Here is a 23,302-nt window from a genome sequence, read left to right on the forward strand (position 1 = left end):
TCCGTTGGTGCATACTGTGTTTTACCCTTGTCTCCCCTGCAGTAATGTTCTGCAGAGCTCCTGCAGCAGCCTCTCGTGTGGGAGGATTTGTATCACACTTCTTAAGGACTTGATGATACAACCCTACTACCTGTGGGTGCCACAGCCACTCCATTCCTTTTGGCACCCGGGCCACCTCATTAAATGTAGTCAGGTCCTTGTTCTGCCTCTGATAGACGTAAATGAAAGTAAGTTGTCAAAAGTTACTGATTTAGTAGTTCCCATTAAATAAAAATATTCTGTTGTCTCTTACATCTTTAGCTTTCTTGCTCTGAGGTGTAAAACAGCCAATAGGCTCTCCCCGTAAGGAAGACTGCATTGAAGGACCCTCCAAGCGCTGCAGGGCAGTTTTGGGGATCTCATCATACAGCTGATAGGACAGGTTCCTTAGCACACATAAAACATTTTCCACTCCCTGCAACAAAAAGTTAATCTGTTATCGAATTTGACTTTTTATGAATGATACACATTCCAATATGATAGTTGAATTTTTCCACACTGAAAATCTGCAATACAAAGTCCACCCAAAGAAAATAAAAATTACCATGATGCAATGCAGCTAATCAACACACACATGGCCAGCAATCAACACAAATAATGCTGTTAATGGTGTAACAGGGTGGGTGGTGCCCCACCCGAGAACTGGAATAAACGAGCAGAAATGCCACTCCACTAACTGAGTTTCCACAAATAGATAAACTGTGCTGGCCTCCTACACTAGCAAAAAATGGACTGGACTAAGTCTGACATCACAGTTTTAGAGAAAACAGCTGGCTAACAGAGAAGCTGGTAAATCTGAAGAAAGTGAGAAATGCTTAATTAGGTGCCGGTGACTGTCAGTCCCTGAGCAAGGCTCAAAATTGTGTTTAGTCATAATTGTAAGTCGCTTTGGATAAAAAGCATCTGCTAAATGCCGAAAATGTAAATGTTAAGAGTAACTGACAAGTCAATCATCTGTGCCTATATGCTCCCTCTGCTGGCCAAATGTGGAAAGGCAGAGGAACACGATTCCAAAATAAAGCCATGTCGCTCATCTCCATGGCAGGTAGGCTTTGTTACGGACAGTGATTCTAGAGCAAGCTGACTGTTAAGCTGAAAGTTAATGCCTTTAAACATGAACATCCAAAGTGAATGCATTCCTTTTGAAATCCCACCAACCCACAATTGATCACATGCTGTTTGGAGTCATGCATTTGAATATAAATGACAAGCAAGTACAATTTTATGTGTAATGATTGGTTAAACATTGCCTGTTACCTCAGTTTGATTTTTTTCTCCTGTTTACAAGGCGTGGAGCAGCCCCGTAGGTAAAACCAAACCTCAATAAAGTTCACAATGTCCAATAAAGTTCACAATGAAATGGCTTGAACATCACTGAAAGTCACAGGTTGTGATATTTATATAGTAAAAGAATAAATTAAAGTGCTAAGCATGTAGAACTGACTTTGCCCTCGACTCTTTCATCCTCCAGAGACTTCTGTAGGTAGCCCACCAAAGCATCAACTAGACCTTGAGTCTCTCTCATTTTCTGACGGGTAGGTTTATTTATTGAACTTAGGTTCCTGCAATGAAAAAATACTTTGTTAGCAAATACTTTGTTAGCAAGACCTTTTGACTTGTATACACAGATAGGAGAACGTTAGAGAGGGTGAGAACAGCATATTTTTAAAGCATGTAATGTCATTTATGTAAATATGTATCATTTTGCAGGGTCATAGGATTATAAAGGAGTGTTTTGTAGTTTTGCATAAGTGTGTGTGAATATACCTGAGGCAACCGGTGGTATTCAAGAAGATGTCTGCCTCTGAGGAGTTGTGCTCAATGATCTCTCTCTCTCCAGTGCCTGACAGAGGGATCAGTATTTCTTCTGTCAGCCTAGGAAGAGTCTCCCTTGCTAGTTTCTCTTTCAGGTTGTCCTTAGAGGAAAGATTCCACAGAATTCCTATAGACAGGGGGTAAGAAAAGAAATACTGTAATATACAACAGTGTAGTTGGGCGCGATCAAATCTGTTGCTGTTTAAACATTGCACTAAACCCCTAAAATAATGGATTTTCTTTGGTTCATGAGCATTAAAAGGATAAGTAATAAATCATAAAAGTTTAAACTTCTGCCCTTTCACAACCACAAAATTATTGTCTGTGCACATCCCGGTCGATAAATATATAGTAACCAAGTAGTTTTGTGTTTTAGTTGAATTAAAGCATTGCTATTAAGGTCTTGGGTTTACATACACTTGTAATTGATATTAATAGCATGTCTTCGGTTTTAAATGATTTTTGCTGTTCTTTTTCTGTGACTGTTTAGAACACATACTGTCCAAAAACTGTTCTTTTCTTAGCATATTTTGTGCAATATTTGGTGGACACTGTAATCATGTCATTTAACTTTGCGGCATGGCCACAAATTCCTTGTTATTGCTTTATATTCCTTGTTATTGCATATGTTATAGCATTGCTATGGCAAAGTCTATGGAGCTCTGTACACATTTATAAAGTCATTTCTTAGCAACTTTAAGTTGCAAGATTGTCTGTATAAACAACTGCACATCCAAATAACATGAACAGTGATCTGCTTTTCAAGGATTGGGACAATACACACATTGCCACATCATGCTAAGAGCCACTTTGTCCAGATTGTCAGACATAAAACATTAACCACCAAGAATGGGGTCCGCTGTTAATTCGAACATCCAGAAATCTTTGCCTAAAAATTGGCACATTAAAACTCAACAGAAGGTTTTTTTACTGATTGATTACATGAACAAAGAAAATGCATTTTGGAAAGCACATTCAAACCCCACTATACCTACAGGTGCATAACAGAAAGTGGGTAGAATAATAAAGAAGGAAAATGACCAAAAATTCTACAGCACAACCTCAGCCCATTAGTCAGGATGTTAAGTGTCGGATGCAACTGGGTATTGCAACTGGGTGTTGCAACTGGGTGTTCCAATTGGCCAATGACTCAATAAGCCCCGAGTTGGAAATATATAGGCTGTACTGTTCAGCTCCACCAATTCTGCCAGGTACAACGGTCAAAGATCCAACAAGAGTTAAGCCAGGAGCTCGGTGATGAGTATCAAAAGCAGCTGAGCAAAAGCAGCTGATAAAGCAGATGATGTCATGCTGTTAAAACACCCACAGAACATTAACATTTGTGGCATTAAGCAGATGCTTTTATCCAAAGCAACTTACAATTACAGTTGCAGATACTACTGCATGAAACTTATTAAAGAACTCAGTCTGACATGCTGTAGTGCAGTAGCACAGAGACACATTGCTACTTAAGATTTTTAAACCTGGACCTTCCTGAAATTCAAATGTTGATTTTGGTACATCACTATATTAAGTTATTGTTTATCCTGACCTTTGATAAAGCCTAATTTTTAAAGAATAATAATAAGATGAACAGTAGCGGAATATAAGACAATGCTTGGACATACTAAACACCTTGTTAAAAGATCACTGTCAGTTATGCGTCTTATTCCACAGGCTAGAAAAAAAAGTCTGACTCATAAGCTTGCTTTGATTCACACAAACAAGTCAAGACAACGTTTTAACAGTCAACACCACTTCACTGACAGAATACAGCCAACGCCCCTGAGAACACACACGCACACACACCTGCACCAACGTTTCTAATGCATTCAACTTTAACATATAATAATCACATACTTAGTCATGGGTTCAAGTAGCAATTCTGAAAACTGTAGTACATACATTATACATGCAGAAAGTAGGCTATGGCATCTAATCAAGTGAAACTTCCTTGTGGGTTGCTGTTTATTACAAAGCACATGAAACTGTTATCAGTGTGTCTACCACACTGCACCTATCCCAACAGTCTTTGATAGTGAGCTGAGCTCAAAGTTTGCTGTGTGATAGCATTGCAGGTTGGTAAACAGCCATTTACTTGTTCAGGCAGTGGTTGCCTGATTTTTCCAAAATGAGCAATTCTTTGTTTTTCAAATCAACCAAAAACAAACAAGATTAATCTTTCTTAAGTGAAGGTCAGGAATCGCTTAACAGAATAAAATACAATCCATAGGGTAAAATTTAGTGGCTATAGAGAATTTGGCAAAATTTGCATTTATAAATCCCATGATTCAATGTAGATTATACCAATGGTGCTTACCAGTGATATTCTTTTGGAGTTCGTCATCTGGTTCTTTCAGGGCCTCCATAAGTTTGGGGATTCCTCCAGCTTCGATAAGAGCCACCTTATTTTCCATGTTCTCGTAGATAAGGTTCCTGGCTGCTCCAGTGGCATAGTTCTGCACTTCCTGACTCTCACTGTTAAACAAGCGAACCAGCGGCTCTATACCATGCATCTCCTTTACCTGAAGTAACCAAAAAAAAAAAAAAAAAATCACTCCAGCACAGCCTATTAAAGGCCATTTATTATGTTATTAGTTTGGTGCCACCTGATCTTACTTTTCTCTTGGAGTCTTTGTTGTGGTAGCACTCGTGCTGGATGAAAGCAGCGCCCTGTGACTGCTCTGTTATGTTCGATGATTCCAGATACCTAATTGCAGTTGCGAGGTCCAAATCTTTAATTCTGCATATTACAAAAGGAGAGACCATGAGCAGATATAAACAGCAGTTATAAACTGCTGGTAGTTTTAAACATCAGAATGCAGTAGCAATTGGCCGTTGCAAATGCTTTATTATTTGTTCTACGTATTTTGCCTGTTGGATTTCCGTCACAAAGACAAAAGAAGCGTTCAGACTGTTATCAGCAAAAGCTGCAAAAGCCATGGTATGGGAAGCATCAGTGTATATATGTTACGGTACCATCGATGCAGTTCCCAAATCATTACAAAATCTCATTAATTAAAATGCTGATGAAACACAGTGCTAACTTGCCTCTGTGCCAACTGTTTCTAATGTGTTGCTGACAACAAATTCTAAATGTTTTTATTTAAAAATAGTTGTTGATCAATAAAAACATAGGAATATCTTCTTTCTACTGTTAAATAAATATTCAAGAGAATCACTGATTTTCTTTTTATTGCATTTTACAAAATCTCCTAATTTATTTTTTGGAAAAGGGATTCGTATAATTGACATGAAAATGATACCTAATCAAGTCCCCAACTGACTTTTAATAAGATAATCTGTACCTGGGTTGGGTAGTATTGTATAACATTCTGCTATAATACCTCATTTTTAGCAGCATAGCAAATATTAAAATACTTTTTCGATGTATGTAATTCTTTTTTGCTTAGTGTGTGTGATTATTTACTGTGACTATTACTGTAGTATTGTTATTGTATTATTGAATATTGCAATGACTAAGTGGGAAGTAGGTTTTGCTCAGGGTGTGTGAAATGGCTGGACTGGTTTGGGTGTGTCTATAGTGCTGTCTTCACAGTGCGTATGTCTTCATACTCATCTGCATAGAGCACTGGTGAGTGAGATCATACACACACTGAGCAGTTAGCTGAATTACTTTTAATAACCATGTTAACAACCAGTTAGGAAGGTTCAAAGATTAGCCTTACAATCTCACTCAATGTCCTCATTGTCTTTTGGTCTTATCCAAGTACAAACACGAGAGCCTGCGCATGAACTTGCCATGCTCAAAAGTATGTCTTTTATTTAAATGTTTTATTTTATCAGTTTAAAACATAAAATGTAAACACCAGTAGCTTGCAAAATGGAAGTGAACGCTGAAAGTGCAACTGAAGACTTTTTAAATGCACCTGACAGTTTATATGGATTTTACTAATTTTGATGGATTTTACTAATCTTTTCTGACAACCTGCTGGGGAGATTTGTTGTTAATGTAACTTGGCACCCAGTAAAGAAAAAAGCACAACATAAAATGTTTTGGAAATGAACTGTGTAGCATGTCGCTTTCCGTTTATGGAATGATGTATAACTGGGTTGGGTAATGTTGCGCAACACTGAATTTTTAGTTCAACCAAATTCAACCTATTTGAACAGTAAGTTTGGCTTCTAGTCCTTATTTATCATAGATGTTTGTGTGGTTTTGGCACTATCAGGGGCAACACGTGTGAGATTCAGACAATACAATAAATGCTTCTTTTCTGGTTTTTAATATTTTTTAACAACTTAATTTTTAGAGTTTATTAAGACAACTGGAATAAACAAAATAGACCAGTTTGTCACAAATACTTTCTCCTTCAATTGGTCATAAAACCACTTTTTATGTTTTCAATTCTGTCTTTTTATTTTAATATATTGCAGCATAAGCAAAAAAATAAACATGGCTTCTGTGCAATTGCATAAGTGTGTAAGTCTCACCCGTTTAGATTGTACATGCTGTCTGTCATATCAACGCCATCAAACACATCCTTGCCTTTGCCCACGCTGACCACACTTCTCATGGATGGAGCACGAGACATCCTTCCTTTCATCATAGTCAAGTTACTCTGCGAGCCAGCTCCACTCATCACAAAGCTTCCTCCTGCAGCACCACCCTGCAAGCTTCCTCCTGCAGCACCACCCTGCAAGCTTCCTCCTGATACGGAATAGCGATTCTGGCGACCTTGTGTGATCTTGCTGATGGTGCGCTGTGATGGACTGACACCTTTGTATGCTTGACGAACTAAGATCTCATCATCCATGTTCATCCCACTTCCGTTACGAGCCAGTGATGAGCTGAAGGAATTTCTCATGACCGGAAGAGTCATTGCCATCTGTGAGACTCCTGAGCTGAACTCGTTGCCGGTGGTGGAGTACATGGCCTGTTGTGGATACCTGGTAGCGTAGCCATTGCTTATAGTGTAGGCTGCTTCTTGCCTTGCAAAGTTGGTTTCCTGGTCTGATCCCAGACTTCCTTCGCTGCCATTTCGTGTTAACCAAAATTGATTCTGAGGCATGGTCTGCATTCGCTGTGAATGCAGCGAAAGGGTCTCTGGGTCAGGAGCCCCTCGACTTATGGGCCGACTCATTTGGGACATAGTCGTCTGATACCGAGTCTGGCCACCTTGGTAGCCACCACCCATGCTGGACATGCCACCAACGCCACCCATTCCGGCCATTGCATCTTCGTGATACATCATTCCAGGAGAGACTCCTCGGCTGATCTGAGCTCTTGTGCCAAAATCCATTGCTGAGCGGGATGAGTAGCCACTGCTGGCCTGCTGAGATGTGCGCTGAGCCTGGTAAAGACCAAGAGTATTAGAATATAAAACAGCGTTGCTTAACTCTTCAGTTACAGGAAACCATGTTTGAAGCTTCTTTTCAGAAACCTCTCAGCAAAAAAAAACTTTTGGGAAATAAAGTTACTCAAAGTAACACTAAAATGTTAAAAATGAAACAAAAAACAAATGTCCTTGAGTGGTCCTGATCCTATCTGTATTATTATTATATTGCTATGCTTTCAGTGGTTGCATTACTGCAGCATCAAGGAATCCGTGTTGATCTTCTTTCCTTAGGCACAGCCAATTTTACCTGTTGGAGGCCTAGCCAGGTCAACAGCACCACTGATATTTGAAGGTATGAGCTCTCCACAGGTTTTCAAATAAACTGTATTCTTATTCTTACTGGGAAATGAGTGTCACATCAAATTGATAACCATGAGCTGAGAATAAGTGCATTACACTATTGGATAATTAATTACAGCACGTGAAACAATGAAATAATGTTTAGGCTTAAGTCTTAAAGACACATAGGTAATGTTGCAAATACAGTTGTGATGTTAATTACACAAACTTCTACTAAATGACTCACTTATATTATATTCAAGTTCATTTGTTTGCGTAGAGAGGACTTGTGGAATATCACACTCAGACTACGCACTATCAATCGTTTGCCCCTGTCAACTACTGCAGCTCAGAGTGATACAACCACACCCCTTAGTGGTCCACTCCTGTTTGCAGATATTAAGATGATCAATTTATTTAATCACAGTTCAGATATTATAAATGCTAAAAAAAAATCTCACCATCATTGGTCTGTTGGTGGAGACCATATAGGACTTTGAGCTGAAACTGGGATTGTAGGTGCTGTACTTGGTCATTGTTGCAGAACCTCCATAATCTAAAAAAAGCAAAATGCCTTTATTGTCATATTTACATACACCCATATACAGTACAATTATTATTTTTTTTTTTTTTACATCTTGTTTAAAAAGCAAGGGCTTGACAGTGGATGTTTGGAAGAGCTGGGATTCAAACTCTCCATCTTCTGTTTTATAGCCCAGAGCCCTAACCAATACCTACAAACATTCAGTTATACAGTGTATCACAAAAGTGAGTACACCCCTCACATTTCTGCAGATATTTAAGTATATCTTTTCATGGGACAACACTGACAAAATGACACTTTGACACAATGAAAAGTAGTCTGTGTGCAGCTTATATAACAGTGTAAATTTATTCTTCCCTCAAAATAACTCAATATACAGCCATTAATGTCTAAACCACCGGCAACAAAAGTGAGTACACCCCTAAGAGACTACACCCCTAAATGTCCAAATTGAGCACTGCTTGTCATTTTCCCTCCAAAATGTCATGTGATTTGTTAGTGTTACTAGGTCTCAGGTGTGCATAGGGAGCAGGTGTGTTCAATTTAGTAGTACAGCTCTCACACTCTCTCATACTGGTCACTGAAAGTTCCAACATGGCACCTCATGGCAAAGAACTCTCTGAAGATCTTAAAAGACGAATTGTTGCGCTACATGAAGATGGCCAAGGCTACAAGAAGATTGCCAACACCCTGAAACTGAGCTGCAGCACAGTGGCCAAGATCATCCAGCGTTTTAAAAGAGCAGGGTCCACTCAGAACAGACCTCGCGTTGGTCGTCCAAAGAAGCTGAGTGCACGTGCTCAGCGTCACATCATACTGCTGTCTTTGAAAGATAGGCGCAGGAGTGCTGTCAGCATTGCTGCAGAGATTGAAAAGGTGGGGGGTCAGCCTGTCAGTGCTTGGACCATACGCCGCACACTACATCAAATTGGTCTGCATGGCTGTCACCCCAGAAGGAAGCCTCTTCTGAAGTCTCTACACAAGAAAGCCCGCAAACAGTTTGCTGAAGACATGTCAACAAAGGACATGGATTACTGGAACCATGTCCTATGGTCTGATGAGACCAAGATTAATTTGTTTGGTTCAGATGGTCTCAAGCATGTGTGGCGGCAATCAGGTGAGGAGTACAAAGATAAGTGTGTCATGCCTACAGTCAAGCATGGTGGTGGGAATGCCATGGTCTGGGGCTGCATGAGTGCAGCAGGTGTTGGGGAGTTACATTTCATTGAGGGACACATGAACTCCAATATGTACTGTGAAATACTGAAGCAGAGCATGATCCCCTCCCTCCGGAAACTGGGTCGCAGGGCAGTGTTCCAGCATGATAATGACCCCAAACACACCTCTAAGACGACCACTGCTTTATTGAAGTGGCTGAGGGTAAAGGTGATGGACTGGCCAAGCATGTCTCCAGACCTAAACCCAATAGAACATCTTTGGGGCATCCTCAAGCGGAAGGTGGAGGAGCGCAAAGTCTCGAATATCCGCCAGCTCCGTGATGTCGTCATGGAGGAGTGGAAAAGCATTCCAGTGGCAACCTGTGAAGCTCTGGTAAACTCCATGCCCAGGACAGTTAAGGCAGTTTTGGGAAATAATGGTGGCCACACAAAATATGGACACTTCAGGAACTTTCACTAAGGGGTGTACTCACTTTTGTTGCCGGTGGTTTAGACATTAATGGCTGTATATTGAGTTATTTTGAGGGAAGAATAAATTTACACTGTTATATAAGCTGCACACAGACTACTTTTCATTGTGTTAAAGTGTCATTTTGTCAGTGTTGTCCCATGAAAAGATATACTTAAATATCTGCAGAAATGTGAGGGGTGTACTCACTTTTGTGATACACTGTATATTTCAGAATTCAGAAACTAGAATTAGAAAGTGTTCATAATTCTTTTATTTCATGTTTTAGTACTTTATCCTGGGTAGTGTTGCAGTGGGTCTTGTTCCCCTGGAATCACTCAACTCAATGCAGTAACAAACACTGGACCAGATGCCAATCAACTGCGGGACCTAGGCCAGTAGCACTACTGGAAATTTGAACCCTGGATGCCAGCGGTGGCACCATTTATAATTACTTACTAATGCCTTTAGCAAACTGAACAGTCAAATGTGTGCAGAATTGTGACAGGGCCAGAAAGTACTACAAATAACTATTGTTTGGGCTATTATGTATTTTATTTGTATGAAAATTATGTACACATTGAACTGAGTCAACTGAAGAAAATGCTTACATGGTATTGTCTAATCCAGTATAAAAGAAGCTGTGGTTTTCCACTGACTTCAAATTGGAACTTACTGACCTTAGTAAGAGGCATCACTTCATATGTATCATTGCCAGAAAAAGCTAAGGGTTTTCAAATGCTTAATCTCAAATCTAGGATATCAGAGAAGGATGGCATGTTTAATTTCGAAACATTTCTTTTATGAAAAAAGTCATCATGGTAGGTTCAAGACTAGGAAGAATGGATTAAAACAACTGGTTCGAATAACATTTTTACTGCTTAAGGATGTAATAAAATATTGCCAGTATTAATGCAGAACCAACACCGAGTTAACTAACAGTTGTCTTAAAGGCATTCGTTGCCACAGTACAAATCCTATACAGATCTAGACATGTAAATAAAGTCAATTATCTAAAATGCTTTAAACATTGTGACAACTGTTTGGGTAGAGTCCGTTCCTGTTCCAACATGACTGTACCTCTGGACACAAAGCATGGTCCATAAAGGTTGGATGAATCTAGTGTGGAGAAACTCTGGTGGCTTGCACAAAGTCCTAACTTTAACCCCCTTAAACACATTTGGGATGATTTAAATTGTCAATTGTAAGCTTTTCGTTCAACATCAGTGCCTGTCCTCACTAATTCTCTTTTGACTATGGTTTTGAAATGGAACTTTAAAAGTTTGTGGTCAGATGCCCAAGTACTTTAGACCCTATAGTGTTTTTTAGTAGTTCAATAGCCATATAAAATTATATAAAGATTACTGTCCTATTTCTCTTTACATTTTTACACATTACACTTCTGCAAGGGTAAAGACAGATGTTGTAAAACAATGTTAAGGTCTCTCTACATGTGTGGTGACACAGGAATCTTAATTTACCAAAATTTGTCACAAAGTTGGTAGCAAATAATTTTAAATGTCAACTCGGAAATAAAATGTGTACCAACTTCATGACTTTTCCTGTTAACTCTCTTGCAAAGGCCCTCTTGGTGGAACACCTCTGATATGGTTGATTTGATTGCATAGTTTTCAGTCACAGATATGTAAGCCTGACCAAGGTAGTGTGGCTGTATTTTCTTTCAGTCTTTACAATGGATTAAACTAAGCTTTGAGGTATGTTCAATGATCCTCCACACCAAACTTGCCACACTATTCCTTTATGGTACCCGCTTTGTGCACACAGGCACAGTCATGCTTAACTGGTAAAGCCTTCCCCAAACTATTGTCACAAAGCAGAAAGCTTATAATTTCTAATGTATAGGAAGGGCATCCACATATTTTTGGCCATATTATTGTGCTGTCACACATTATTGTGTACTCTTTACAATAAAATTAATAGCACTTTTCCAGAACATTCAGTTTTCTGTTTTGGTCTTCAGGCTGCTTGATGACTCATTCATTATTCATCCAATTGTATCAATTAATCTTGTTGCTGGCTGTTCTCTTCCTCTTTTACCTTCAACTCTTCCAAGCATAATGATTTCATAATGATTTCAAAATAAGAGAGCTTCAATTGGTTATCTGGGCTACAAGTGAGTGGTTAGGTTTAATCTGGTTGAGGAACCATTTGTTTGTCTTCTCTGCCTTTTAAGATATATTATACTTTCAATTCTAGTCAGACTTTATTTTGATTAGATAGTTTTAGATTAAGAGAAAATGTGCAGTAAATTGTTAAAAAGCATTGGATTTTGATTTAATACAATGCACAATGCTTTGCAAAACAGTTTAAAGAACTTATTATATTTAAGAACTTATATTTTATAGTTTGGGGGCTGAATAGTTTTAAGTCATTGTACACCACCAGGTCGTAGCCTGAAAGTCTTTGTGTGTTTATATGTAGGTGAGAGTGAATGTATGCCATAGGGCGAGGTACAGGCTGGGCTGGTAATAACAAGCTGACAAAACAGCAGTAAAAAAGGAGAAAGGGAGAAAACCGGTCTGATAGCTGTGAGCCACTCCTTCTATCCAACCCTGCCCAGAACACATGAGCTCAACTACAGACATATGCTCTCTGACTACAAAGTGCCACTCCTTACCACACCTATTTTTCACATCTTTGAAATAAAATGTGTTCGAGAATGTAAAGTGTAGTAATTGTGTGAGGATCTAATTCAAGTTTAAGCCCACCTTTCCCTAAAACACAGATCTTTATTGTTATGACTTTTAAAAACAGCAACTACTTATTAGTAAATCTGAAACTAGCTTTTGAACAAAGCAACATCTCCAAAACAAGGAATGTGTTTCTTGACTTTGGCTAAAGGCTGAGAAATGTGAGGCTGTCTTGACTTGTCATGACTGAAACCTAACTCATGAAAGCCTGTAAGTCATAGACTGGAGGTTTAAACCCAGAACGCTTCTAAAAAAGTCCACAGATAGTCACATCTGTTATTTACATGACATTATCCACACAGTGAAAGATAATATTTTTAAAATGCTTAGTAGACTCATAATACAGCATTATTGCATACATAATGGGTTCAGGCTTGTAGCACTGGTTATTAAAGACGAAAACACGTATAAAAAAACAGGCAAAACAGACTCAACTCGCCAATGTGTAACAATGCTGTTTTGTACACGTGAGCCTGCACTGGTCTTATATTTCACCATCCGTTTTCTTTTCAGTTTCATCTCTGCTTGGCTACTAAACATCACTTTGTCCAGGTTTCATTTGTGTGGTATAGAACTTTGAAAGTAGCAGTAACTCTGTCAGACCTAAAGAGAGGCCTGCACCTACTTTCTTGCTCAATTTCACTCTCTTGTACCTGAGATAAGGCTTTGCCTGTTTTAGCCTGTTCAGCGCTAACACTTCTCTTTGTTTGTTTGTTTGTTTGTGTGTGTGTGTGTGTGTGTGTGTGTGTGTGGCACTTTGATCAATAGAGCTGCAGGAAATTATTAAAATTTGTTTTAGAATTTCAGTAGCACTTAACAAAAATTAAGTTTTACATGTGATTTCATATGCTGTCATACATGGTTTCATTCAGTTATGTACATACAGTATTTTGTATGTGGATACCCGTCCTTATTATTGAGTTTGGTGTTTGAGCCACACCTACTGCTAACAAGTTTAATTTACTATCACAAGTCATTGCTTTTAAATATAAGCACAATAGATTAATAGTTACCAACTGCAGCACACACTCTGAACTTGAAAATGCATACACTTGTATAATTTGAACCCAGGCACTCAGGTGGTGCGGTCAAGGACGGATTAAGGATAGTCTGGGCCCCTGGGCAAAGAGTTGCCCAGGGCCCCCCCCCCCCCCCCCCCCCCCCCCCCCCCCTCCAAAAACATAAATAAATTAATACATTAAACAACCTGTCAATAACTAACCCCAACACAAGAATCTATTTTATATAAGTTTCTTTCTACTCTTCTTTCTTGCAAAGTCATCCACTAATTCATCAAAATTAAGCTGTCTGACCAAATCTGATTCAATGGCCAGAAGTGACAGTGAGTTCAGGCGGTTTTGGCGCATCCTAATCCTGAGTTCATTCTTAATACGAGCCAGTTTGGAGAATAAGGACATTTTTCTTTTTCTGTTATGAATGATTTGTATTGTATCAATTCATCTGCCAGGCTCATGTTCAGATCTGAAGGATATGCTGCAGCGAGTGAGTTAGCCTTTAAAGTGAGACATATTGTCAGGCATGAATAGAACATCAAATAGCTCAGTTAAGTGTGTGTATGCATTCAAACTGCTTGAAATTGCTTGTCTTAAATTTAAATAATTGCAAAATTGCAAAATTAATTTGTGTCTCTGCGCTTAAGAGAAATTGAACATAATCATTTTGAAACAATACAAATTCAGGAACATTAAGTAAGGGCCTGAATCGCATATTTGAAACAAAACGTCTGTTATGAAATATGGTAGCTTGCCTGGCAATTTGTAGGTCCCTAGAAAGTCAAGGAGCCATGGTAAACGACTTCTATGGAAGTCAAGGGCCCCATAGCAGGGGCCCTCGTGATCAAGGGCCCTCTAATGGTATGCCCTGCTCTTCTCTAGGGCCCCCTGGTAGGGGCTCTCATAACCAGGGCCCTCTAAAAATATGCCCCCCTCTTTCCTAGGACCCCTAATAGCCAGAAGTCGAAGTCAGAGCAGTGCCACAACGCCTCATCCATTTTCATAAGGGGCCCAAAAGCATGGTTAGGGCCCCCAAAAGCATGGCTAGGGGCCCAAAAGCATGGCTAGGGCCCCCAAGAGGCCCTGGGGTCAAAGTCCCTAATAGTCAGAGGATCCTTAAAATGGAGGGCCCTCGGAAATAAAAATATATTGTATCATAAATGTTGATAGGCATCGCAAAATGTTTTGGACCAGGGCCCCCCCGGGGCCCCCTGACCTCAAGGGCCCCTGGGCGCTGGCCCCACTGGCCCGGTCACTAATCCAGCCATGGGTGCGGTGGTAAATTACGCTAGCCACCTACCCCTGGGATCTAGGGTTTGAATCCCCAGCGGTGCTATCGGACGGTTTACATACAGACTACATACAGACATGACTGGGCGCCATAGTGTACTGTCTGGGGTGCGTTCCTGCATTGTGCCCAGTGATTCTGGAAAAGCTGGGCCCACTCAATTTCTACCAAAAATGCTGCATGTACGTTTACATTTACATCTTCAGCATTTAGCAGACGCCTTTATCCTTTATCCAAAGTGACTTACAGGGGTTGGACAATGAAACTGAAACACCTGGTTTTAGACCACAATAATTTATTAGTATGGTGTAGGGCCTCCTTTTGCGGCCAATACAGCATCAATTCGTCTTGGAAATGACATATATAAGTCCTGCACAGTGGTCAGAGGGATTTTAAGCCATTCTTCTTGCAGGATAGTGGCCAGGTCACTACGTGATGCTGGTGGAGGAAAACGTTTCCTGACTCGCTTCTCCAAAACACCCCAAAGTGGCTCAATAATATTTAGATCTGGTGACTGTGCAGGCCATGGGAGATGTTCAACTTCACTTTCATGTTCATCAAACCAATCTTTCACCAGTCTTGCTGTGTGTATTGGTGCATTGTCATCCTGATACACGGCACCGCCTTCAGGATACAATGTTTGAACCATTGGATGCACATGGTCCTCCAGAATGGTTCGGTAGTCCTTGGCAGTGACGCGCCCATCTAGCACAAGTATTGGGCCAAGGGAATGCCATGATATGGCAGCCCAAACCATCACTGATCCACCCCCATGCTTCACTCTGGGTGGTACGCTTCTTTGGGGCTTCTCCACACCGTAACTCTCCCGGATGTGGGGAAAACAGTAAAGGTGGACTCATCAGAGAACAATACATGTTTCACATTGTCCACAGCCCAAGATTTGCGCTCCTTGCACCATTGAAACCGACGTTTGGCATTGGCACGAGTGACCAAAGGTTTGGCTATAGCAGCCCGGCCGTGTATATTGACCCTGTGGAGCTCCCGACGGACAGTTCTGGTGGAAACAGGAGAGTTGAGGTGCACATTTAATTCTGCCGTGATTTGGGCAGCCGTGGTTTTATGTTTTTTGGATACAATCCGGGTTAGCACCCGAACATCCCTTTCAGACAGCTTCCTCTTGCGTCCACAGTTAATCCTGTTGGATGTGGTTTGTCCTTCTTGGTGGTATGCTGACATTACCCTGGATACCGTGGCTCTTGATACATCACAAGGACTTGCTGTCTTGGTCACAGCTGCGCCAGCAAGACGTGCACCAACAATTTGTCCTCTTTTGAACTCTGGTATGTCACCCATAATGTTGTGTGCATTGCAATATTTTGAGCAAAACTGTGCTCTTACCCTGCTAATTAAACCTTCACACTCTGCTCTTACTGGTGCAATGTGCAATTAATGAAGATTGGCCACCAGACTGGTCCAATTTAGCCATGAAACCTCCCACACTAAAATGACAGGTGTTTCAGTTTCATTGTCCAACCCCTGTACATTACTGTTACAGTATACAGTCTGAGCAATTTAGGGTTAAGGGCCTTGCTCAAGGGCCCAACAGCAGCAACCTGGCAGTGGTGGGGCTTGAACCAGCGACCCTCTGATCACTAGTCCAGTACCTTAACCACTAGGCTACAGCTGCCCCTAGTTAAAACAATTAACAATTACTTTTTGCCAAGATAACACACAAGCATATCTGTGCTAACAATGTGAATGTGTGCTAACAATGTGAATAAATTAGCCACCTACACGTTTGAAGTCGTCTTTACAACCGTGAAAGACGATACATCAATCTCATGTGTTCCTACAATCTCAGAAAAAATAGACAAAAGAAGCACCCACAAAAGCATATCTCTTGTGTCCGTTGTTGTACATAAATAATTGGTCATTGTTAACCACTGTTAACTCTTTACTTACTGGTACAAAATATGAACAGAATTATGTGTATTCCCATACTATATATCAAGTGTTTGTTACACCATGCAGATCATTTAAAAAATCCTCATATAAAAATCTTAGATGCTTCCACCTTTGTGGTTAAAGTGTAGGAAGGGCTCTGTTCTGTTCCAGCATGGCTGTGCACAAAGCGAGGTCTGTTAAGACATGGTTTGATGGGTTTGGTGTAAAGAAATTCAAGCAGTTGAATTAGTTATACTATTGTACTTTACACCTGTGGCAAACTCATCATGGGAGATATTTATAAACTATATAATAAACATCCTTGAGAATAATATTTAAAAGAATATCTCAGCAAATCCCAACCTAATTTCAAAACGGAACCCAATAAATTGCAAACTAAACAATCATTTGTGGTTTATTTATTTATTTTCTATTAATGTATTCTTTATACTTATACCTCACTCACAACAAATACACAACAGTGGTACTCCACACTAATGAAATGAGTTCTTTTTCTGTTGAATAGTTAATAATCTTGGGATGAATTATACTTAACATCTTAAACAGCTTTAAGATTTGGTTCTTTTTACAAGACTGTTGTGATTTACTGCTTTGAAGGATTTACTGCACTTTAAAATGTCTTTTTATAGATTCGACTTAGGACACTTTTCATTGGTGTGACAAACTGAGGAACCTCTTAGAGGTTTAATGTAGTCTTTATACCTGCGCCACAGGCATACAACTTCCCAAAACAATAAAGGTGGTTATCTAACAGGTTAAAGGGTTTATAATGAAACAAATACCACAAAGAATATAATGTATACATGGTTAACAAAATGACCTGGTACTTGAGGAGCCCACTTTGTTGATAGCTACTATTAAGAAGAAGATACATAAAGCTTACAAAACGTTCACAACGTATACATTTAGCTACATACACAGACTGCAATATTAACATTAAAAAGTGTAAAAAAAAAAAAAAAAAAAGTAAGAATAAATGTATATAATTAGAATCAGGTCTGAGTTGACTCACCTGAGGAGGCGTAGTGTGAGGAGGACGTGGCGGGCCGGCGGGGCAAGGTGGATTTTTCGGCCAGTCTTTGTGCCACCTGCTGCTGTACCCGCCTGGCCCGAGCTGCTTCATCCGACAGAGTGCCGCCATGTGCCAGCTGGTTTTCGGACGGCACGGCGTACGTGCTCACCGTGGAGCTGTTGGGCTGTAAAGCCGAGTGAAAAACACTCTCAGACACAACGCTCATGACCAAGCTTTCCAACTGACTAAACCCAAGCGAAAGTCAAGTGTAAAGACAACAAAAACAAAGAAAATGCGAAGAATCCGAATACTGTGTCTTTATTCTTTAATTCAGCATTGGTGAAACGTTTAGGAACAATTCTATTCTAACGCTAAAAGACAGACGTCACAAGAGTCGGTTGGTTCCAGTCGTTGTGCAGGAGAATGTGTTTCTCAGGTAGGTACAGAATGGGTGGAGTCTGTGGCTGACTGATCACACGTTACCTGATCCAGGTTAAACGAAGCAAACAAAAAAGCCGAATTGTCTTTCTAATTTTGATTTAAATGCACGTTATTTTAACATGTTGACTAAAATATATCAATAACGTGTGACTACGTTATAATATACTGTAGACAACAAATAGAAAATCAAACTAAATCCTGCGAGATTCCATTTGTACCAGGAACAGAACAGGCGTCTGTCTAATGCTCGGGTCAGCGTATCACCGTATTCCGTACATTTTGTAAGGATTTCACTCACTTTTTTTTGCAAATGTATGTCTGTGTGACAAAGTATTAACTAAAATAGTGGTCTCGGGTGCTTAAGTAATATCCTACTAACATTTAAAACACAGAATTCTTCAGGTTGAACACTCGAATGAAACAGGAAACTATACAGCGACGTTTTGCGCTTTCTATACTTATTTATTTTATGAGAAAATACGATCAGAATCATATTTTAGTGCTAAACAAACAAGAAGGCACATAGTTTGATATGTAATTTATTGCTTGTACTTGGAATTAATCAAAAATTAACTAATAAAGGTAAAAATAAGCACTGTACAGAACACAATGACCTTGCGTTCATTTGTCAATGTCGGCTGTTGCTGCCTAGGTAAACGGTAAAATCATTATCTATACCAAGGACAAACTCATGTCTCATTAAGTGTCTTATTTTGCTTAGTGTATGCATATAAAAACCTGATTTTTAAGCTTAAAAATGATCTTACACTATGCAAGTCATTTTTGATTCATAATTTTGAAATAATTAACCAGTAATTTTGCTAGTTATTAGTAATAAATTATGTCTGGGCGACACGGTGGCTTAGTGGGTAGCACTGTCGCCTCACAACAAGAAGGTCCTGGGTTCAATCCCCAGGTGGGGCGGTCCGGGTCCTTTCTGTGCGGAGTTTGCATGTTCTCCCCGTGTCCGCGTGGGTTTCCTCCGGGTACTCCGGTTTCCTCCCACAGTCCAAAAACATGCCACCAGGTTAATTGGAAACACTGAATTGTCCTATAGATACCTAGCCGCTAGATGCACTAGTGCATTGTAGTGCCGGTCCCAAGCCCGGATAAATTAGGGAGGGTTGTGTCAGGAAGGGCATCCGGCGTAAAAATTGTGCCAAATCAATGAGCGATCATGAGGATGACTCGCTGTGGCGACCTCTGAAAAAGGGAAAAGCCGAAAGAAGAAGAAGAAGATTAGTAATAAATTATGTCTAATATTATTGTTAATGAATCCAGGGACAATACTCCATTGACAACTACACATTTCATTTTCAGTTGTTCATTTTATTTTAATTAATCACTTTATCTTGGTCTGGGTCACAGCTGTTTCAGGTACTCTAATGTTAACCTACTGAATACACAGTGCAAGCCGAAACTCATATTATTACTAATGACTAAGTATTAATGTTGCATGTTTTATTTAGCCTTGCTTATTAAAAGGTTCCACAAGTACCAAAATATAGTGTTTGCCAGTGTAAGTAAATATGCTGTAGACAAGCTTTTCAAATAACTGCTGTAATTACTTTTTTAAATATTTAATTAAAATTCCTTGGTAGTTATTACTATGAGTATTTTTTGTAGTTAATAATAGTAAATTATGCCTTATAATAGCACTGTTTATTCCTTCCTGCATAATGTGCCAAAACGTATCATGGGTCTGCTTTAATAATTTAGTCTACTTTGAACTAAACTGTAAATAATGTCAATCTTACATGCTGAATTATTTTGATATTATTTACTTAGTACATAACCAGTACTTTCGTGTTAATGAAGCACTTTTAAATTTCGCTTGTTTAGTTTAAGATACAATAACTACCAAAAAAAAAAAATCTTTGTTGTGCAGCAATATTGTTGATTCCTATATGGAAATTACTGGAGTAATCTACTGTTAACAAAGCAACAACTACACCAATACATCTTACATAATTTGTTAAATTACTGTAGTTATTACTTACATGGCAGTTATAACTAATGACTGCAGTGTTAATTTAGCACTACTCATTTGCTCTTTCATAGTATTGTGATGCTTATTCATGCGACAAATCTCCCATTCAACTACAGTTCTCTAGGATTTAGATCTGTTGACTGGGAATGCCACTGGATTACAGTGAACTCATTGTCATGGTTGTGAAACCAGTTTGAGATGACATTATGTTGAAAGTAGCTGTTAGAAGATGGGTAAATTTGTGGATCTACAATTTACTCCACAAAATACTCCATAATACTACATAATACCACCACCACCAAAACCATTTTTTTTTAACAAGGCAGGTAGGAACTATGGTGGCCTTCACAGAGCCTGGACTTTCACTCCATTTAACACATTTGGGATAGATTGAAATATTACATTATATAACATTACATATAATTTATAGCCTGGCCAGTTTGTCTAATATCTTAACTCAATATCAGTTTCCATGGTTTTGGAAAAGGATGCCCGGCCTAGGCTAATAGCACATATCTGCCTTTTTGTCATGTGTTTCGTTTATTAAACAAAACAGGTCTCTGGTTGTTGGTATGTTGTGTTAGAATGTCTACAAACAGACTAGTACAAAAGTTTAGATCAAATTTGTTTTTCCAATTCCAACTGATTGCAGAAAATGACAAATTATTGTATACAGTTCATTAATATTAACACCTACTAAAAGCATGTATGAACCTCAGAGCAGTCTGTGTGAGCACATGTGCAGGTCTGTGTAAAGCATGTGAATTGATTTTATTACGAGATAGACAGTAATGGGTTAAAACTTACAAATATAAATAACTATAGTTTACTGTGTTAGTTTCTATTATTGAATTCAGATAGACTGTGAGAAAAAGGGAAAGAAATATTGGGTACATTTCTTTCGTCATAAAGGGTGTGACTCACTACTGTCTTTGTGCTGCATAGCTAAGTTTGTGGTTGTTGTACAGCTGCACCTAGCAACAGAAGTGACAGTTTTTGGGCCTGTATCAGCCTGTCTTCTAACCTTGTGATGCAGTACACATACCTTTTTTTACTTTCATGGTAACTAGGCAACACTTCATCTAGATTTAAACTTTAGACATTTGAAATCGCTTTGTACAAAATTAATAACATTTTCATTAAACAATGATTGAAATTTCAATAAGTTATGCTTCTTGTTGTCTGCTATTACAATTTTTTGGCTTTAAATAGTAATTTTAGTGATTGTAAATATTATACTATTATTATGCACAATAATTTGCCTATTAACTAGCATTGTATTTCATGGAATAAGTGACTAAATGAATAATCATATTAAAAGTCTGTTCATTATTCATGATACTCTGGCAGTTACATTTGTAATGATAAAGTAAAATTAACAAACAATACCACCAGCAAAACGACAGAAACAGACATTTACACCCAAGGTTTAGTAATCTTTAAGAATTTGATCTACACAATATCTGACCCATTTTACTTACCATTAAGACACTGTTGTTTAGCAAACAGTAAGATCCAAATAGTCAAAACCTTATGCTCCTTAGAAGATCTGCGTTTGAAATGACTTATTCAAAATGTTGCTTGATGTGATATAGATTATGGGAGTGAACAAGTAATAGATACTGATTACAGGTAACACCCAAGTGGAAGGAGAGGTTTGTTTACTATAATTAATAATTTAAAAGGGACAGTAACATATGAACATGAGAAGTAGGTGTAAAGAATTGCAGATTTTGGGAGTGGCTGCACAAACCAGTTTAACCTTCACCTCAGCTTGAAGGATCACCCCTCCGTTTGTAGCATCTTTTAAATTGCTCAGGGCCAGAGATAGATCAAACAGATATGAAGTTGCCTCACATTTCTATTGGAAGCACTTAAAAAGTTTAAAGTGTGCAGAAGTTTTGTTGTGTGGGACATGCTGGGTTTTATGAGAGGAATTATGAAAGTTATTTTGCTATTTAAATATATTTCTATTTATTTAGGCATTTGTCTCCCAATTTAGCATAGTCAATCTGTCTTCCGCTGCTAGGGGATCCCCGATTGCATTCGAGGAGGGTATGTTGCTGCTTATACCTCCTCCAACTCGAACCCCTTCTTTTCGCCCATGCATTCTGCACAGGTGCCTCTATATGCTAATCAGGGTCCTTGCACAGTGTTTGAAGACCCCACCCACATAGTCCGATCATCCTGCCTCTTAGCAGATGCGGTGGCCAATCAGTGTCTGCTGCAGGCACTGCCAATTATGCCTGCTAGATGGCGCCCAGCCGACCGGTGGCAACACTGAGTTACGAACTGAGGAGTTCAGAATCTCGATGCTGGTGTGCTAGCGGATTATCCTGCTGCGGCACATGGGCGGTTGTTGTCATATTTTGCACTTCATAATGCACCAAATGTTTTTTTAACTGTGTAGCACACTAATACTAAAGCACAATATCATAGGAGGAGACAGGCACCACTGAGCTACTAAACAAAAAACAACAACATGTACTTCACAAGGTGTCACTGGATCTAACAAATTCCTAGCAGATAATTTTCTTTTTTCTGTCATTTTAACTCATCTGGCTGACTGACCACACTAACGTCCCGCCTGGAACCTGTATTGTAAATGCATGTCTGGCATTTGTAACAAACCAAACTGCTTAAAAATTGGTCATATAATTAGTGCATTATGCTGATTTTATAGTTAATCTCCTGCTTTAATAGACATAGTTAGCTAGTTAGCTAAGAAGATCCTGGGTTCGATCCCCAGGTAGGGCGGTCCGGGTCCTTTCTGTGTGGAGTTTGTCATGTTCTCCCCGTGTTTGCATGGGTTTTCTCTGGGTGCTACTGTTCCTGTCATGAATGTAACCAAAGTGTAAAACATGACGTTAAAATTCTAATAAACATACAAACAAACTAGCTAGCTAACATAACTACATATTTGGAGATGCACAACGTTCAGCCATGAGATAATGGTGCAAACAAAGTACAGTCTGAATACAATTGTAAATGTGTTTTATTCTCTTCAGTGGTAGAAGTTAAGCAAAATGTCTGACATCCTTAGTTTTAAGTTAACTTTTTAGACACTAAGTCATTCAGACAGAGTCGGTCCTGACCAATGTGGTAACCTAGGCAAGATTCTGGCTGGTGCCCCTTGCATCATTTTTTCTTTTTATCCATTATTATTTATTAATTATTATTATTTATGTCTTTGGGATTTTCTTCATTAAAAACAGTGTTATATAGTAAAACAGTAAAAAAGTGACTTTAAACAAATAT

General features: G+C 39.1%; 1 protein-coding gene across 2 annotated transcripts in view; it reads right to left on the bottom strand.

The window, feature by feature from the left end:
* pkp3a (plakophilin 3a) overlaps positions 1 to 21,575 on the bottom strand; it is a 29,248-nt gene extending 7,673 nt beyond the window's left edge. Inside the window, exons 1-10 of one of the 2 annotated variants that reach the window (XM_063001993.1) lie at positions 21,526 to 21,575; positions 17,614 to 17,797; positions 7,955 to 8,049; positions 6,310 to 7,169; positions 4,474 to 4,597; positions 4,175 to 4,379; positions 1,807 to 1,981; positions 1,484 to 1,601; positions 293 to 454; positions 26 to 208 (exon numbers count right to left, since the gene is read on the bottom strand). In XM_063001993.1, the coding sequence (XP_062858063.1) occupies positions 26 to 208; positions 293 to 454; positions 1,484 to 1,601; positions 1,807 to 1,981; positions 4,175 to 4,379; positions 4,474 to 4,597; positions 6,310 to 7,169; positions 7,955 to 8,049; positions 17,614 to 17,797; positions 21,526 to 21,528 (2,109 nt within the window). In that variant the 5' untranslated portion in view covers positions 21,529 to 21,575. Of the gene's footprint in view, positions 1 to 25; positions 209 to 292; positions 455 to 1,483; positions 1,602 to 1,806; positions 1,982 to 4,174; positions 4,380 to 4,473; positions 4,598 to 6,309; positions 7,170 to 7,954; positions 8,050 to 17,613; positions 17,840 to 21,525 lie in introns of those variants that run through there. The other variant, XM_063001985.1, reaches the window with a different exon arrangement.
* Between the last annotated feature and the right edge of the window lie 1,727 nt (positions 21,576 to 23,302).

This window comes from Trichomycterus rosablanca, chromosome 1 (genome assembly GCF_030014385.1).
Source record: "Trichomycterus rosablanca isolate fTriRos1 chromosome 1, fTriRos1.hap1, whole genome shotgun sequence".
Lineage (NCBI taxonomy): Eukaryota > Metazoa > Chordata > Actinopteri > Siluriformes > Trichomycteridae > Trichomycterus > Trichomycterus rosablanca.